Source organism: Mustelus asterias, chromosome 21 (genome assembly GCF_964213995.1).
Source record: "Mustelus asterias chromosome 21, sMusAst1.hap1.1, whole genome shotgun sequence".
NCBI classification, from domain to species: domain Eukaryota; kingdom Metazoa; phylum Chordata; class Chondrichthyes; order Carcharhiniformes; family Triakidae; genus Mustelus; species Mustelus asterias.
The window spans coordinates 13,673,882-13,692,903 of record NC_135821.1 but is presented as its reverse complement, the minus strand read 5'-3'; the positions used below and the strand labels follow the sequence as shown (position 1 = coordinate 13,692,903).

Below are 19,022 nucleotides of genomic sequence, written 5' to 3'. Positions count from 1 at the left end.
CACCATCAGACCATAAGATATCGGAGCAGAATAAGGCCATTCAGCCCATTGAGTCTGCTCCACCATTCAATCATGGCTGATATGTTTTTCAACCCCATTCTCCCGCCTTTTCCCCGTAACCTTTGATCCCCTTACAAATCAAGAACGGATCTATCTCTGTCTCAAAAACACTCAATGACCCGGCCTCCTCTGTGGCAATGAATTCCACAGATTCACCCACCCTCTGGCTGAAGAAATTCCTCCTCATCTCGGTTCTAAAGGGTAAACTGACCTGCGGAGCTATCTGGGAGCACTTAGGGAATACCAAGTGAAAATTGCACGCTGGTGATTTACCCGGGTTGACTGTATTGAGATAACGGAGGAGCTAGGTTTGGATGCTAAAAGATACAAAGAAGAAAATTTGAGTCACGAGGCATGGTGGCACAGTGGTTAGCACTGCTGACTCACAGCGTCAGGGACCCGCGTTCAAATCCCGGCTTGGGTCACTGTCGGTGCCGAGTTTGCATGTTCTCCCCGTGTCTGTGTGGGTTTCCTCCGGGTGCTCCGGTTTCCTCCCACAGTCCAAAAATGTGCAGGTTAGGTGGATTGGCCGTGCTAAATTGCCCCTTAGTGTCCAAAGATGTGTAGGTTAGGTGGATTGGCCATGCTAAATTGCCCCTTAGTGTCCAAAAATGTGCAGGTTAGGTGGATTGGCCATGCTAAATTGCCCCTTAGTGTCCAATGGTGTGTAGGTTAGGTGGATTGGCCATGCTAAATTGCCCCTTAGTGTCCAATGGTGTGTAGGTTAGGTGGATTGGCCATGCTAAATTGCCCCTTAGTGTCCAATGGTGTGTAGGTTAGGTGGATTGGCCATGCTAAATTGCCCCTTAGTGTCCAATGGTGTGTAGGTTAGGTGGATTGGCCATGCTAAATTGCCCCTTAGTGTCCAATGGTGTGTAGGTTAGGTGGATTGGCCATGCTAAATTACCTCTTAGTGTCCAAAAATGTGCAGGTTACATGGATTGGCCATGCTAAATTGCCCCTTAATGACCCAAGATGTGTAGGTTAGGTGGCTTGACCATGCTAAATTGCCCCTTAGTGTCCCGAGATGTGAAGGTTTGGGGGCTTAGTGGGGAAAGTATGTGAGGCTATGGGAATAGGGGTGAGGGTGGGTTCTGTCAGAGAGTGGACTTGATGGGCCGAATGGCCTCCTTCTGCACTGTAAGGATTCTATGAATACACAGGAAGGAAACAAACGTATCACCAACGTTTTTACAAAGGAGACACACTGATCCTGGGAGGTGTGGGCTCTCGGACTTGTGTCAGCCGTGCTCCAGTGGGTAACAATCTCCTCCTCTGAGGCCAAAGACTCTCAGTTCAGGTTCCAGTTCAGGATACCGAGCACCAGTAATCAAAGTTGACACTCCGTCGCAGTGCTAAGGGAATGCTGCGCTGCCTGAGGCGCTGTCTTCTGAATGAGTCGTTAAACCGACTTCCTGTCCACCCTCTCTATATTAAAGAGCGGTTGGGGTTGGAGTTATTCCCAATTGTTCCGGTCAATATTTATCCCTCAATCAACGTCACCGGGACAGTTTATCTATTCATCGATTTCAGTTGGGAGCTAGCTGTGTGCAAATTGACTCCTGCGTTTCCCATCTTCCAACAGCAACGAGAGTTCAAAAAGCATTTCATTCACTATGGATGGGCATTGGGCGGCACGGTGGCACAGTGGTTAGCAGTGCTGCCTCACAGCACCAGGGACCCAGGTTCAATTCCCGGCTTGGGGGTCACTATCTGTGTGGAGTTTGCATGTTCACCCCGTGTCTGCGTGGGTTTCCTCCGGGTGCTCCGGTTTCCTCCCACACTCTGAAAGACGTGCTGGTTAGGTGCATTGGCCGTGCTAAATTCTCCCTCAGTGTACCCGAACAGGCGCCGGAGTGTGGCGACTGGGGGATTTTCACAGTAACTTCATTGCAGTGTTAATGTAAGACACTAACTTGTGACACTAATAAAATAAACTTTAAATAAAACTTCAAACTTTAAAAAACTTTAATTGAAGCAGTTAGGATATCCTGAGGACATGAGAGGTGCTACATTAATGCAAGTCCTTTTTTGTATTAATCGTCCTAAGGATTAAGCTGGAGGAAAATATAACAATTCTGTGTTCAAGTGATATCAACAGGTTCTCCCTGTGTCTGCGTGGGTTTCCTCCGGGTGCTCCGGTTTCCTCGCACACTCCAAAGATGTGCATGTTAGATGGATTGGCCATGCTAAATTGCCCCTTAGTGTCCCAAGATGTGTAGGTTAGGGGGATTAGTGGGGTAAATACTTGGGTTTATGGGAATAGGGTGGAGTTAGGGTTAGGTAAGATGCTGTGTCAGCATGTCGGTGCAGTCTCGATGGGCCAAATGGCCTCCTTCTGCACTATAGGGATTTTAGCACAAAATCTTGGCTAAGTGCTGTACCGAGGGAGCGCGGCACCGAGGGAGCGCGGCACCGAGGGAGCGCGGCACCGAGGGAGCGCGGCACAGATGGAGCGCGGCACCGAGGGAGCGCGGCACCGAGGGAGCGTGGCACCGAGGGAGCGCGGCACCGAGGGAGCGCGGCACAGAGGGAGCGCGGCACCGAGGGAGCGCGGCACCGAGGGAGCGCGGCACCGAGGGAGCGCGGCACCGAGGGAGTGTGGCACAGATGGAGCGCGGCACCGAGGGAGCGCGGCACCGAGGGAGCGCGGCACCGAGGGAGCGCGGCACCGAGGGAGCGCGGCACCGAGGGAGCGCGGCACAGATGGAGCGCGGCACCGAGGGAGCGCGGCACCGAGGGAGTGTGGCACCGAGGGAATGTGGCACAGATGGAGTGCGGCACCGAGGGAGCGCGGCACCGAGGGAGTGACTTGTAACTTGTAAAGGACTCAGAAATGATGAAGGCAGGGGGGGTTTAAAGTTTAAACTTTAAAGTCGGCTTACATTAACACTGCAATGAAGTTACTGTGAAAATCCCCCAGTCGCCACACTCCGGCGCCAGTTCGGGAACACTGAGGGAGAATTTAGCACGGCCAATGCGCCCTAGCCAGCACATCTTTCGGACTGTGGGAGGAAACCAGAGCACCCGGAGGAAACCCACGCAGACACGGGGAGAACGTGCAAACTCTGCACAGACAGTGACCCAAGGCTGGGAATCGAACCCGGGTCCCTGGCGCGGTGAGGCAGCGGTGCTAACCACTGCGCCACCCTGCCACCAGGGTAGAACAAGAAGAACGTAGAAGGAAAGAAAAGCAAAAAAATAAAGGCAATTAAGAAAGATATTGAACTTACTTCCTGTTCTGTACCCTCCACTGACCTTGCGAGCAGGGTTTTGTGAAGGTTGGTGTATCCAGTTCGTAACCATCAAACCACAGACTGATGCCATAGTCCAGGGATGGCACCTGTGTTGGAGATCGGAAAGATTGCAGGAAAGGTAAATTGCAGAACTTCAAGTTTAAATGTAGAAGATAGGCTACAGCTGTACAAAGGCCTGATTAGACCACACCCGGGAAACTGATGATGGAGGTAATCCCAGATCACGTATGGACGGACTGAACTCTTGAATAAGACTTGTGGTTTTAAAAATGGACCTACAAGCCAAAGGTGGCCGTGGGTGAAAATTCTGTCACTGGCTGAATTGCTGGTGGGCAGCGCAATGACACAGTGGGTTCGCACTGCTGCCTCACAGCGCCAGGCACCTGGGTTCGATTCCCGGCTTGCGTCACTGTCTGTGTGGAGTCTGCACATTCTCCCCGCGTCTGCGGGGGTTTCCTCCGGGTGCTCCGGTTTCCTCCCACAGTTCGAAAGACATGCTGGTTAGGTGCATTGGCCATGCTAAATTCTCCCTCAGTGTACCCGAACAGGCGCCGGAGTGTGGCGACTAGGGGATTTTCACAGTAACTTCATTGCAGTGTTAATGTAAGCTGACTTGTGACACTAATAAAATAAACTTTAAACTTGATAGTAAGCAAGGGACAAGGGATCTAGTCCCTGAGTCTGGACGAGGATGCATCAAAAGCCATACAGAAACTGCCATCTCCTGCAGAGATAATGGGAGCTTCTCATCATCTCAGCAGGAATAATACCTTCTGAGCAATGTCCCAGACCGGTTTGGGATTTACGTCTTTCAGGAATATACAAAGACTAAGTTAAAAGCCAACTGCAAAGCCTGGTGGGAGTCAACAAGTGCTGGGGACATCAATGTGCAATGAAGGAGGAACAATACGGCGGACGCCTGCAAAGAGTTTGGTAACTCTCTCTCTCTGAATCAAGCCATGTCAGCAAAGCCACAGCTGCAAGGGAAGTCGGTTTCCAGGTTCCAGTGTTCTGAAGTTTGGCAGAACTGTTGGTAGTGCTATATCTGGCCCCCATCTAGGTTTCCCGGATTTGTTAGTGAGGAGGGATGAACTGGCTCCCTCCTCTAATACAAAAACGGTCCCCTCCTTTGCAGAAATCCTCTTCCAAGCCCAATATTTATGTTTCAGAAGGAGCCAATTCAGTCTGGTGTTCTTGAGTTAAAGAAGCAGTGAGTTTATTAACTACTAATATGTGAGGGAAAGATAAAGCACACAGCATAGAAATGAGGGTTGAGTCCAAATGTGAGTAAATAAATATGCAAATCAATCCTTGACTTGTCCATGATGTGTGGTTGGGACACAAGGGGCAATTTAGCATGGCCAATCCACCTAACCTGCACATCTTTGGACACTAAGGGGCAATTTAGCATGGCCAATCCTCCTAACCTGCACATCTTTGGACACTAAGGGGCAATTTAGCATGGCCAATCCACCTAACCTGCACATCTTTGGACACTAAGGGGCAATTTAGCATGGCCAATCCTCCTAACCTGCACATCTTTGGACACTAAGGGGCAATTTAGCATGGCCAATCCACCTAACCTGCACATCTTTGGACACTAAGGGGCAATTTAGCATGGCCAATCCTCCTAACCTGCACATCTTTGGACACTAAGGGGCAATTTAGCATGGCCAATCCACCTAACCTGCACATCTTTGGACACTAAGGGGCAATTTAGCATGGCCAATCCACCTAGCCTGCACATCTTTGAACACTAAGGGGCAATTTAGCATGGCCAATCCTCCTAACCTGCACATCTTTGGACACTAAGGGCCAATTTAGCATGGCCAATCCACCTAACCTACACATCTTTGAACACTATGGGGCAATTTAGCATGGCCAATCCTCCTAACCTGCATATCTTTGGACACTAAGGGGCAATTTAGCATGGCCAATCTACCTAACCTACACATCTTTGAACACTAAGGGGCAATTTAGCATGGCCAATCCACCTAACCTGCACATCTTTGGACACTAAGGGGCAATTTAGCATGGCCAATCCTCCTAACCCGCACATCTTTGAACACTAAGGGGCAATTTAGCATGGCCAATCCTCCTAACCTGCACATCTTTGGACACTAAGGGGCAATTTAGCATGGCCAATCCACCTAACCTGCACATCTTTGAACACTAAGGGGCAATTTAGCATGGCCAATCCTCCTAACCTGCACATCTTTGGACACTAAGGGTCAATTTAGCATGGCCAATCCTCCTAACCCGCACATCTTTGGACACTAAGGGGCAATTTAGCATGGCCAATCCTCCTAACCCGCACATCTTTGAACACTGAGGGGCAATTTAGCATGGCCAATCATCCTAACCTGCACATCTTTGGACACTAAGGGGCAATTTAGCATGGCCAATCCACCTAACCTGCACATCTTTGGACACTAAGGGGCAATTTAGCATGGCCAATCCTCCTAACCTGCACATCTTTGGACACTAAGGGGCAATTTAGCATGGCCAATCCATCTAACCTACACATCTTTGAACACTAAGGGGCAATTTAGCATGGCCAATCTACCTAACCTACACATCTTTGAACACTAAGGGGCAATTTAGCATGGCCAATCCACCTAACCTGCACACCTTTGGACACTAAGGGGCAATTTAGCATGGTCAATCCTCCTAACCTGCACATCTTTGGACACTAAGGGGCAATTTAGCATGGCCAATCCTCCTAACCTGCACATCCTTGGACACTAAGGGGCAATTTAGCATGGCCAATCCTCCTAACCTGCACATCTTTGCACACTGAGGGGCAATTTAGCATGGCCAATCCTCCTAACCCGCACATCTTTGTACACTAAGGGGCAATGTAGCATGGCCAATCCACCTAACCCGCACAAGTTTGTACACTAAGGGGCAATTTAGCATGGCCAATCCACCTAACCTGCACTTCTTTGGACTGTGGGAGGAAACCGGAGCACCCGGAGGAAACCCAGGAGAACGTGCAAACTCCACGCTGACAGTCACCCAAGGCTGGAATTGAACCCAGGTCCATTGCGCTGTGAGGCAGCAGTGCTAACTCGCTGTGCCACCGTGTCACCCACAAATTGGATGCACTAAGGGATGGACTTTCGGGTCATTCGATGGCAGCTAAGATTCATGATGGCCTTCTGAACTGTGTCACTTTGGAATCTTGTTCTATCCAACAACCACAAATCAACCCTCCCTAATTACAGGCCTTTGCTGGCCTTTGCTACACTCTCTCAAGTGTAATAGATCCTTGCAATAAACATGTTCCCAGTGCTTCAGCCGGCATTCCAGATGAGATCTTTCCAAAGGTTCAGAGAGCAATAACATCGGCTGTTTTGTTTTCTAACCTGACTGCTTTGTTGCTGCAACCTCGCACCTTCTTCAGTGCTTCCACTGGGTGAAATTTTAAATAAATAAACCAAAACCCCTTTCCAGTTTAATACACTGTGTGACTGTCGATATTTTTAGTAAGTCGATCTCCTACGAGGACATTGCAGTGCTGGGAAACCTTGAGATCATGAAAGGCGCCACATGTAAAAGTCTTTCTCCCTGTTGAATTAATAATCTTAGTGTAATTCTATGCAATCAGAAAGATAGAAAACACTGCAGTTAATCGGCACCTCGCATCACTTAAATTTGCCCCAAAGGGCTTTAAACGCAATGAAATATTTCTGAGGGCAGCCAATTTGAGCACAATAAGATCCCACGAACAACAAGTCTCGGGGTGAATTTTTCCATCCTGCTCGCTATGATTCCCGTGGACCAGGCAAAGGTCTGTTGACCTCAGGTGGGATTTTCCGGTTTCGGGACGAGCGCGCCTGGAAAATCCCACCCTAGCTAATCTTTTCCAGCAATGCTGATTGAGGGATAAATGTGGGACACGAGGGAGAAATATTACTCTGAAATCCCTTAGTACTTAGTGGGTGGCACGGTGGCACAGTGGTTAGCACTGCTGCCTCACAGCACCGGGGACCCGGGTTCGATTCCCGGCTTGGGTCACTGTCTGTGTGGGGCCTGCATGTTTCCCTCGTGTCTGCGTGGGTTTCCTCCGGGTGCTCCGGTTTCCTCCCATAGTCCGAAAGATGTGCTGGTTAGGGTGCATTGGCCATGCTAAATTCTCCCTCAGTGTACCCGAACAGGCGCCGGGGTGTGGCGACTGGGGGATTTTCACAGCAACTTCATTGCAGTGTTAATGTCAGCCTACTTGTGACTGATGAATAAACTTACTTAAAAAACTTATGGAGAGGCGGCACGGTAGCACAGTGGTTAGCACTGGACAGCACCAGGGACCTGGGTTCAATTTTGGTCTCGGGTGACTGTGCGGAGTCTGCACGTTCTCCCCGTGTCTGTGTGGGTTTCCTCCGGGTGCTCCGGTTTCCTCCCACACTCCAAGATGTACAGGTTAGGTTGATTGGCCATGTTAAATTGACCTTAGTGTCTGGGATCAGCAGGGTAAATATGTGTGGTTACGGGGATAGGGCCTGGGTCAGACTCTGGTCAGTGCAGACTTGATGGGCTGAATGGCCTCCTTCTGCACTGTAAGGATTCTATGATTCTATTCTCGGTGTCTCCTCAAGAACTACTCCACAGCCAGGCGTCAGGGAAACACAGATCTTTGTTCGGTCTACTCGCTCCACATTCCAAGCGTTGACTCCCCCCTCAGGGCGGTTCACACCCAGCTCGCCCCACACCCCAGGTCACGTGACCCGTTCCCTTAAAGGGGCTATGCCCCAACATACAAAGCAATTACTGTGACGGAATTGGACGGAATTTTCCTATCCTGCCCGCCACGGGAATCGTAGCGGCTGGGACATGGACCATGGAAATGTCTGTTGACCTCAGGCGGGATTTTCCAGTCTAGGGGCAAGCACGGCCAGAAAAACAGGACTAGACAGGGGTCGATGCAGGAAGAATGTTCCCGATGGTGGGGGGAGTCCAGAACCAGGGGGGTCACAGTCTGAGGATTCAGGGTAGACCATTTAGGACAGAGGTGAGGAGACATTTCTTCACCCAAAGAGTGGTGATCCTGTGGAATTCATTACCACAGGAAGTAGTTGATGCCGAAACATTGAATGTATTCAAGAGGTGGCTGGATATAGCACTTGGGGCGAATGGGCTCAAAGGTTTTGGGGAGAAAGCAGGATGAGGCTATTGATATGGATGATCAGCCAGGATCGTGATGAATGGCGGACCAGGCTCAAAGGGCTGAATGGCCTCCTCCGGCTCCTATCTTCTATGTTTCTATGTAAAGTCCCGCCCCTTATGTCCAACAGAGTGGGCAGACAGGGTCTTGATTTGATGTCTCATCAGAAAGAAGGCAGGGCAGCACTCCCTCAGTGCCGCCGTGGGGTATCAGCCCTGCTGGAGTCTCTGGAGTGGAATTTGAACTTAAGAACATAAGAAATAGGAGCAGGAGTAGGCCATCTAGCCCCTCGAGCCTGCCCCGCCATTCAATAAGATCATGGCTGATCTGAAGTTGATCAGTTCCACTTACCCACCTGATCCCCATAACCCCTAATTCCCTTACCGATCAGGAATCCATCTATCCGTGATTTAAACATATTCAACGAGGTAGCCTCCATCACTTCAGTGAGCAGAGAATTCCAGAGATTCACCACCCTCTGAGAGAAGAAGTTCCTCCTCAACTCTGTCCTAAACTGACCCCCCTTTATTTTGAAGCTGTGCCCTCTAGTTCTAGCTTCCTTTCTAAGTGGAAAGAATCTCTCCATCTCTACCCTATCCAGCCCCTTCATTATCTTATAGGTCTCTATAAGATCCCCCCTCAGCCTTCTAAATTCCAACGAGTACAAACCCAATCTGCTCAGTCTCTCCTCATAATCAACTCATCTCTGGTATCAACCTGGTGAACCTTCTCTGCACTCCCTCCAAGGCCAATATATCCTTCCACAAATAAGGGACCAATACTGCACACAGTATTCCAGTTGCGGCCTCACCAATGTCCTGTACAGATGCAGCAAGACATCTCTGCTTTTATATTCTATCCCCCTTGCGATATAGGCCAACATCCCATTTGCCTTCTTGATCACCTGTTGCACCTGCAGACTGGGTTTTTGCGTCTCATGCACAAGGACCCCCAGGTCCTTTGCACGGTAGATTTGAGAGAGTGCTGCCCACTGACCATGGCTGGTGCCTGCTCTTAGCATCAAACCTGACTAGGAGAGTGTGAAAAACAAAACGCGGTTTAAAATGAGGAGTTCCTGCCATTCATGACCAGGTTCTGTACTCACGGTAAAATGCCAGGTACACTCCGTGTTAGGTGGGTAGTAACTGGGGAAGAATGGAGTGCTTGCATTCCCTTGGATTTCCCATCCTCTCGTCAGTGTGATATTGGCGGAACAATCTGGAACGAAAGCACCAAGGACTGAAATTACACCTCGCTTTTCTTAATCGGGATCAGGAGCAGAGATTCAGGGCCCCTCTACACTCGACCCATTCCGATTCCCATCTGACAGGTCTTCCAGCTTATAGAATCCTACAGTGCAGAAAGAGCCCATTCGGCCCATCAATGTCTGCACCGATTACAATCCCACTCAGGCCCTATCCCCATAACCCCATGTATGTACCCTGTTAATCCCCCTGACACTAAGGGGCAATTTAGCACAGCCAATTCACGTAACCTGCACTTCTTTGGAGTGCGGGAGGAAACCGGAGCACCCAGAGGAAACCCACACAGACAGGGGGAGAACGTGCAGACTCCACACAAACAGTGACCCAAGCTGGGAATCGAATCCAGGTCCCTGGAGTTGTGAAGCAGCAGTGCTAACCACTGTGCCACCGTGCCACCCATGATTTTACTTGGTGACCTTTCGCTCGTCCAAAACTCTGCTACCCAACTCACACCAAATCCTGTTGACTCCTCACTCTTTGGCTTCCAGTCCAACAATGCTTTGATTCTTCAATTGGTCTTCAAATTTCTTCAATCCCTTGGGCCCTCTCTATCTCTGTGATCTCCTCCTGCCCAACAATCCTTCTAGACATAACTGAGCTCCTCCTATTCTGTTCTCTGATGTATCACTGGTTCCCTCAGCCCCTCCATTGGTGGCCATGCCAAGCTCTGGGATTCCCTCTCGGCCCCTCTCCATCCTATGGGGATCGCTGTCACAATTTGTCTGATTTAAAAAAAAATCATTTGTGGGACATGGGTGCACTGAGGGAGAATTTAGCATGGCCAATGCAGCTAACCAGCACGTCTCTCGGAGGAAACCGGAGCACCCGGAGGAAACCCACGCAAACACGGGGAGAACGTGCAGACTCCGCACAGACAGTGACCCAAGCCGGGAATCGAACCCGAGTCCCTGGCGCTGTGAGGCTGCAGTGCTAACCACTGCGCCACCGTGCCGTCCTACTTGTGGAAAGTAAATAAACTTTTTAAACTGGTGGCTGTGCCTTGGGCTCTCCAAGCTCTGGAATTCCCTCTCGACACCTCTCTCCATTCCTCTCTCCTCATTACATTCCTTAAATTCTATCACTTTGAGCTGGCTTTTGGTCACCTGTCCCAATCTCCTACGGAGATGGCTATCACAATTTATTAATTTTTAAAAATTCATTCGTAGGCGTCGCTGGCTAGGCCAGCATTTATTGCCCATCTCTAATTACCCTTGAGAAGGTTGTGGTGAGCCACCTTCTTGAATCGCTGATACGACTGAGTGGCTTGCTAGGCCATTTCAGAGGGCAGTTGAGAGTCAACCACATTGCTGTGGCTCTGGAGTCACATGTAGGCCAGGTAAGGACGGCAGATTCCCTTCCCTAAAGGAACCGGATGGATTTTTCTGACAATGGTTTCATGGTCATCAGTAGATTCTTAATCCCAGATTTTTTTTATTGAATCCAAATTCCACCATCTGCCGTGGCGGGATTCGAACCCGGGTCACCAGAACATTAGCTGAGTTTCTGGATTAATGGTCCAGCGATAATACCACTAGGCCATCGCCTCCCCCGAGACTTCTCCCTCCTTTCCTTTCCTTCTCTATGAACGGTATGCTTTGTCTGTATAGCGCGCAAGAAACAATACTTTTCACTGGATCCCAGACAATAATAAATCAAATCAGATCAAGTCCCCTCACCCTCCGCCCCAGGGCTGAAGAATCAGAATTGGAATCTTTGACTGAGTCTGCAAGTGTCGATTGGATAAATACTGACTCACTTACCAGGCATTGCCACGGCCTGTGCGGAGAGCCTGAATGGATCGTAGTAACTGTACTGGCCTTGTTTCCAAATGACTGACATCACGTTAGCGGATGAAAATACCTCCACTACAGGTTCTTTCCAGCTGCACTTGTAAATCCTGAACCGAGAGAGAGAGAGAGAGAATAGAGAATGAAACTGGGCAGTCAGAAAACCATTAGGGCTGGAAGAAAAAAGTGTGACTGTTCCGCCCAGTTTTAAAGTTTATTTTTATTAGTGTCACAAGGAGGCTTACATTAACAGTGCAATGAAGTTATCATGAAAATCCCCTAGTCGTCACACTCCGGCACCTGTTCGTGTACACTGAGGGAGAATTTAGCACCTAACTAGCACATCTTTCGGACTGTGGGAGGAAACCGGAGCGCCCGGAGGAAACCCATGCAGACACGGGGAGAATGAGCAGACTCCGCACAGACAGTGACCTGAGCCGGGAATTGAACCCGGATCTCTGGCGCTGTGAGGTAGCAGTGCTAACCTCTGTGCCACCATGCCATCATTGTCGATTCACTAATCTGGTTCACTAATGTCCCTTTGGGGGAGGAAATCTGCCGTCCTTACCCGGTCTGGCCTACATGTGACTCCAGAGCCACAGCAATGTGGCTGACTCTCAAGTGACCTCGGACAACTACACATCTATGAATCACGCATCTTTGGAGTGTGGGAGGAAATTGGAGCACCCGGAGGAAACCCACGCAGACACGGGGAGACTGTGCAGACTCCGCACAGACAGTGACCCGAGACGGGAATCGAACTCGGGTCCCTGGCACCGTGAGGCAGCAGCGCTAACCACTGTGCCACCGCGCTGCCCAGGACACATGGAATAGAAACAGTCCATTCGGCCCAGCCAGGCCTTGCTGGTGCCTACGTTCCACTCCAGCCTCCTCCCAATCTTCCCCATCTAAATCTGTTATCGTATCCTTCCATTCCCTTCCCCCTCATATAGAATAGAATCCCTACAGTGCAGAAGGAGGCCATTTGGCCCATCAAATCTGCACCGACCACTATCCCACCCAGGCCCTATTCCCGTAACCCCACATATTTACCCTGCTAATCCCCTGACACTAGGGTCAATTTAGCATGGCTACTTTTCCATTAAACACATCTGTACTATTTGCTTCCCTGTGGCAGTGTGTTCCACACTGTTACCATCTCTGGGTAAAGAAGTTGCTTCTTGAATACCTATTGGATTTCTTGGAGACTGTCTCGTATTGGCAATTTCCAGTTTTGTTCTTCCCCCACAAGAGGAAACATTCTCTCTGTATCCACTCCGTCAAAACTGTTCATCATTTTAATTCTATTCCCCTCAATCTTTGCTATTCAAGTGGCTAAAGACCCAGCCTATCAATCCTTCCTTGATATGTACACCCCTGCATTTCTGGTATCAGTCTTTGGTTAAAATCTATATCAAAGGTTACCACACAGGATAAGAGCTTATGGTATTGGAAATGATGCACAGAAGATTGGCTAACCAATAGAAGACAAGGGAGCTGGGAAAAATGGGTCATTTTCACCTTCTCAAGATGAATGCCGCAGGGGTCGGTGCTGGGGCCGAACCATTTGGGATCTATATTGGTAACCCGGAGAAAAGGACCGACCGCATTGGAGTCAAATTTGCTTTTGATGTGATGAAGGGCTGGAAAGCGAGTTGTGAGGAGGATACAAAGGGAAGGATTTAATAGCCTTGCTTGTCCCAAAACCGTTAAACCCCACCTGAGGTCAACAGGCTTCCCCATGGTCCGCCCCTCGCCCGCTCCGATTCCTGTGGTGGGTGGGATGGTAAAATTCCGACCAAGGAGTTTTCCAAGAGACGTTAATTTAGTTGGCAAAATCTTGACAGATGGGAGCATAAAGTGGGAAAATGTGAGGTTGTCGACTTTTGACTAAAGAATAAAAAAAGCAGTGTACTTATGGGCGGCGCGGTGGCACAGTGGTTAGCACCGCTGCCTCACAGCGCTAGGGACCCGGGTTCGATTCCCGGCTCGGGTCACTGTCTGTGCGGAGTCTGCATGTTCTTCCCCGTGTCTGCGTGGGTTTCCTCCGGGTGCTCCGGTTTCCTCCCACAGTCTGAAAGACGTGCTGGTTAGGGTGCATTGGACATGCTAAATTCTCCCTCAGTATATCCAAACAGGCGCCGGAGTGTGGCGACTCGAGGATTTTCTCAGTAACTTCATTGCAGTGTTAATGTAAGCCTACTCGTGACTAATAAATAAACCTTAAACTTGCAGTTTTCGCTCCCGTGACGGCTGGAAGGTAAATGTAAACGCTGAAGGACTCACGATGTTAGCAGCGTGCGACCTGTGGGTGCAACGTCATTGTAGATGGCAATCCAGTCGCTACAGCCAATGAGTAACCACTCCACACGGAGTTTGATTAACAGGCCGCTGGGGCCCTGGAGGTGCCAGAAGCAACTCTTGGAGTCTGATTCAGGTCCAGTCAGTGTGGTGCTTTTGTCGGAGTGGATGTAGCTATAACTGTGGCAATCTGCAGGGAACAAAGCAGAGAGGAACCGTGAGTCTCGGATAGCACATCAATCCCTTGGTGTTTTTTTGTTTCATTCATTCGTGGGACATGGGCGTCGCTGGCTGGGCCAGCATTTATTGCCCATCCCTAGTTGCCCGAGGGCAGTTGAGAGTCAACCACATTGCTGTGGCTCTGGAGTCACATGTAGTCCAGGCCAGGTAAGGATGGCAGATTTCCTTCCCCAAAGGACATTAGTGAACCAGATGGGATTTTCAGACAATCGACAATGACCATCTGTAGATTCATAATTCCAAATCATCATATAATCCCTATAGTGCAGAAAGAGGCCATTCGGCCCATCGATCTTGCACTGACAACAATCCCACCCAGGCCCTATCATCGTAATCTCACTTATTTACTCCACTAATCCCCCCCAACCCTAAAGGACAATTTACCATGGTCAGTCGACCTAACCTTAAGATGTCCTAACATCCTTGGACTGTTGGAAGAAACTAGAGCACCCGGAGGAAACCCATGCAGACACGGGGAGAATGTGCAGACTCCACACAGACAGTGACCCGAGGCCGGAATCGAACCCGGGTCCCTGACGCTCTGAAGCAGCAGTGCTGACCAATGTGTTGCCACCGTGTTGCCCATAGATTCCAGTAGGTTCAGAAAACTGAGGAGTAACTAGGCCTGAGGCCTGTTTTGGACCTGATCTCTCCCTTGACTCCCCAACACAAAGGGGTTTACGCCCACCTGTCTGGGGAATTTAGTTGCTTGATGTAAATCTACATCCTTCTCAAGGGTGGTCAGGGATGTGTATGAAGAACAATAAAAAAAATGTAAAGTAGGCTTTGACACAACTGGTCAGCTTTTTGATGCTAGGATTGAAAGGCCTGGATAGAGTGGATGTGGGGAAGATGTATCCATTTGTAGGAGAGACTAGGTTCCGAGGGCACAGCCTCAGAGTAAAGGGACGACCCTTTAGAACCGGGATGAGGAGGAATTTCTTCAGCCAGAGGGTGGTGAATCTGTGGAATTCATTGCCACAGAGGAGGCCGGGTCATTGAGTATATTTAAGACGGGGATAGATAGGTTCCTGCTTGGTAAGGGGGTCAAAGGTTACGGGGAAAAGGTGAGAGAATGGGGTTGAGAAACTTATCACCCATGATCGAATGGTGGAGCAGACTCGATGGGCCTCTTTTCTGCACTGTAGGATTCTAAGTAGGCCATTCGGCCCCTCGTGACTTTGTCGTGCAATAAGGTCATGGTTGGTCTGGTCGTGGCCTCAACTCCGCCTATCCCCGATGTAGCAACCGCAGCATCCAATGTCATCGAGGTCAGATAGCTGTTTTTTGGTGATTTTGACTGAGGGGTAACTCTCGGACAGTCGCTGGGATACCTCCCCATGCTCCTCTGCAAACCAGCACCGTGGGACCTTTTCTTTACACCCTTCATAGAGAGAGAGGGAGGGCAGGGTCCCGGGTTAACATCTCATCTGAGAGGCAGCACCTCCAGCAGGGCAGCACTCCCTCACTGCTGCACCGGAGTCGGGCTTTTTGTGCTCCAGTCCTGGAGTGGCACTCGAATCAGGCAGCACGGGGGCACAGTGGTCAGCACTGCTGTCTCACAGTGTCAGGGACCCGGGTTCAATTCCATCCTTGGGTGACTGTCTGTGTGGAGTCTGCATGTTCTCCCCATGTCTGTGTAGGTTTTCTCTGGGTGCTCCGGTTTCCTCCCACAGTCCAAAGATCTGTAGTTTCTGTGGATTAGCCATGCTAAATTGGCCCTTAGGATCCAAACATGTGCAAGTTAGGTGGATTGGCCAGGCAAAATTGCCCCTTAGTGTCCAAAGATGTGCAGGGTTAGGTGGATTGGCCATGCTAAATTGCCCCTTAGTGTCCAAAGATGTGCAGGTTAGGTGGATTGGCCATGCTAAATTGCCCCTTAGAGTCCAAAGATGTGCAGGTTAGCTGGATTGGCCATGCTAAATTGCCCCTTCGTGTCCAAAGATGTGTGGGTTAAATGGTTTGGGCATGCTAAATTGCCCCTTAGTGTCTAAAGATGTGCAGGTTAGGTGGATTGGCCATGCTAAATTGCCCCTTAGTGTCCAAAGACGTGCAGGTGGATTGCCAACTGTGAATTTGCAGGGTTACAGGAATAGGGGGCTGGGCCTGGGTTTCGATGCTGTGTTCGGGGGGATTAGTGGGGTAAATACATGGGGTTACGGGGATAGGGTCTGGGTAAGACGCTCTTTCGGAGAGTCAGTGCTGACGCGATGGGCCAAATGGCCTGCTTCTGCACTGTCGGGATTCGATGATTCTGTGAACCCTCAGGCTTCTGACTGAAAAGACCGGGGCACAGCCTGCGGTGCCAAGGCCAATGTGCCACCCAGGAATTTGAATAGTCACCCAGGATCGCGCAAGAGGGCCGCGGCTGGCGGGGCAACTGGAACCACAGCTCATCTGGGCAAAAAGAACTTTCCAGAAGCTAAATGACTGCATTGCAGCTTTCAAACTGACCCAAAAGGGACTCTCGACTCCGTTACCTGTTGCTGCTGTCAAGATTTTCAAATCTTTGGGCGACAGCCCTGTAAAATAAAAAGAGAAAACTCATTGAAATCCGTGCTATTTGGTTTTATAAAAATATATTTTTATTCAAGCTTTTAAATTTTTAGAAATAACGCAACGCAGCTTCTAACCTGGTACAGCACAGCTTGATTGTTTTCCTATATGGGTGACGGGTTGGCACAGTGGTTAGCACTGCTCCCTCACAGCGCCAGGGACCTGGGTTCAATTAAGGGGCAATTTAACATGGCCAATCCACCTAACCTGCACATCTTTGAACACTAAGGGGCAATTTAACATAGCCAGTCCACCTAACCTGCACATCTTGGGACAGTAAGGGGCAATTTAGCATGGCCAATCCACCTAACCTGCACATCTTTGGAGTGTGGGAGGAAACCGGAGCACCCGGAGGAAACCCACGCAGACATGGGGAGGACGTGGAAACTCCACAAGACAGTGACCTGAGGCCGGAATCGAACCCGGGCCCTTGACACTGTGAGGCAGCAGTGCCAACCACTATGCCATCGTGCCACCCATAAAGGGCCATGGTGATGAGCGGGGGCAATATGAGGGATCCAGTGGGGTGATGAAGAGTGCCATAGGTGGTACAAGTGGCCATGGGGGGCAGATGGAGGAGAATAGGATGGCACACGGGTCTGAGGAACCACAGAGGGGTGGACAGAGGGGCACTGGCTGTTATGTCGATACTTAGGGACAATGAGGGTGGGTGAGGGGCATGAGATGGCAAGGGTTGGTGATGGATGGGTCATGAGGAGTATATGGAGATTGTCGAGGGGTGCGGGGATGAGGGCTGGAGGGTTGTTTAATATTTTGCTCGGTTTTTAATAATAATTTCAGCAAGTACCAGGGCACAGGGGCAAACCTCCACACCCGGCAGCCTCCACACTCATTCCAGGGGTGGCAGGCCCGTCTGCTAACCCAGGCCCACCCCACACCCCCAGAACAAAAATCCCACCTTCCTGACCTCCGTATCCTGGGTTGGGTTTGTGAGTCTGGGAAATATCCAGGCCGTTTTGCTGGATTAAATTTTTAAGAGTTATGAAGACAATGTAGGCTGAGCCAAGAAACACAGCAACTACAATCTACCTGAATGACAGAGTGTGCTCGAGGGAGACATATGGCCTTATCGAGTGGTTAACACTGCTGCCTCACAGCACCAGGGACCCAGGTTCGATTCCCGGCTTGGGTCACTGTCTGTGTGGAGTCTGCACGTTCTCCCCGTGTCTGCGTGGGTTTGCTCCGGGTGCTCCGGTTTCCTCCCAGAGTCCGAAAGACGTGCTGGTTAGATGCATTGACCGTGCTAAATTCTCCTTCTGTGTACCCGAGTGTGGCAACTGGGGGATTTCCACAGTAACTTCATTAGTGTTAACGTTACTTGTTACTAATAAATAAACATCAAAGAAACACTCCTGTCCCAATGTCTTTACAGTTCTGCACACATTTCTATGTTTATTTGTCTGAGTTGTTAAGGAAAAACAACATTTTTCCGTCACAAAAGCCAAAGTGGTCAATGGTGCATCAACTGACAGGATAAGTAACTGATTAAAATTTGGATCAACAGTTGGGATAAATGTTTACAGAGCTCGTTGTAAGCTGGGTGGAATGCACTGGGGTAATGGCAGCGTCATGTCAACAGAAGGGCACTAACTGCTCTGGGGTCAATAATATTTACTGTCAGGTTAGAGAGACGTCCTAGAGTTCGACTCGGTCTCCCATTGGGATGTTTGTGAATAAAAGTGGCAACATCTTTCTGACAGGCTGGACAAGTCAGGGAGGGGAGGAACTGCTATGCACTTGGTAATGCAATTGGGGGCGGGGGGGAGGGATGAGGGTGGGCGCTGCCACTCTACATTGCTATTGGTGGGGGGGGGGGGGGGGGGGGGGGGGGGGAATGGGGGGGAGGGGGGGCGAACTGGGCCGGGCAGGGAGGGGGTGGACCCGGAGGTCCAACGGTCGGGGCCGAGCGGGGGTTGTGGTCACTGGGGCCGATTCGTCTGATTGTTGTGTGGAGGGGGGAGGTTGGTCGCGATAGGCCGCGGACACCCATGATACCTGGGGAGGGCGTGGGTGCCTGCTTTAGGCCACGGAGGCTGGCTGAGAGCAGCAAAGCATGAGTTACAAGCCTCCCTCCTCTCAGAGCAGAGAATGGCACCCTCTGTTGCTCTCAGCTGGCATTCTGGTGATTTAAGACCTCCCCCCCCCAACCCCTCCCCGCGTCAGGCGAGAAACAGTTTTTGAGGTTTGTTTTCTCACTCTGAGTGCATACGATCGCAGATTTGGATTTGCCCCCAAAAAGAACAGATCAGAAACTCTCCGTTTTCACACTTGTCCTGGACTTTGCACTTTTTTTGTTGGATCGCCCCCTGTTTAAGACCAGAGAGATAATGCTGGAACTATATGGAAGATTGGTTAGGCCACAGCTGAAGTA

The 19,022-nt window shown here is 50.2% G+C and overlaps 1 protein-coding gene across 1 annotated transcript in view; it reads right to left on the bottom strand.

The window, feature by feature from the left end:
* The window catches only part of tmprss6 (transmembrane serine protease 6), a 70,547-nt gene that overhangs the window by 20,764 nt on the left and 30,761 nt on the right, over positions 1-19,022 (bottom strand). Inside the window, exons 6-10 of the mRNA XM_078237440.1 lie at positions 16,555-16,596; positions 13,820-14,024; positions 11,507-11,643; positions 9,587-9,699; positions 3,294-3,403 (exon numbers count right to left, since the gene is read on the bottom strand). Coding sequence (XP_078093566.1) covers positions 3,294-3,403; positions 9,587-9,699; positions 11,507-11,643; positions 13,820-14,024; positions 16,555-16,596 — 607 coding nt within the window. The remainder of the gene's footprint in view (positions 1-3,293; positions 3,404-9,586; positions 9,700-11,506; positions 11,644-13,819; positions 14,025-16,554; positions 16,597-19,022) is intronic.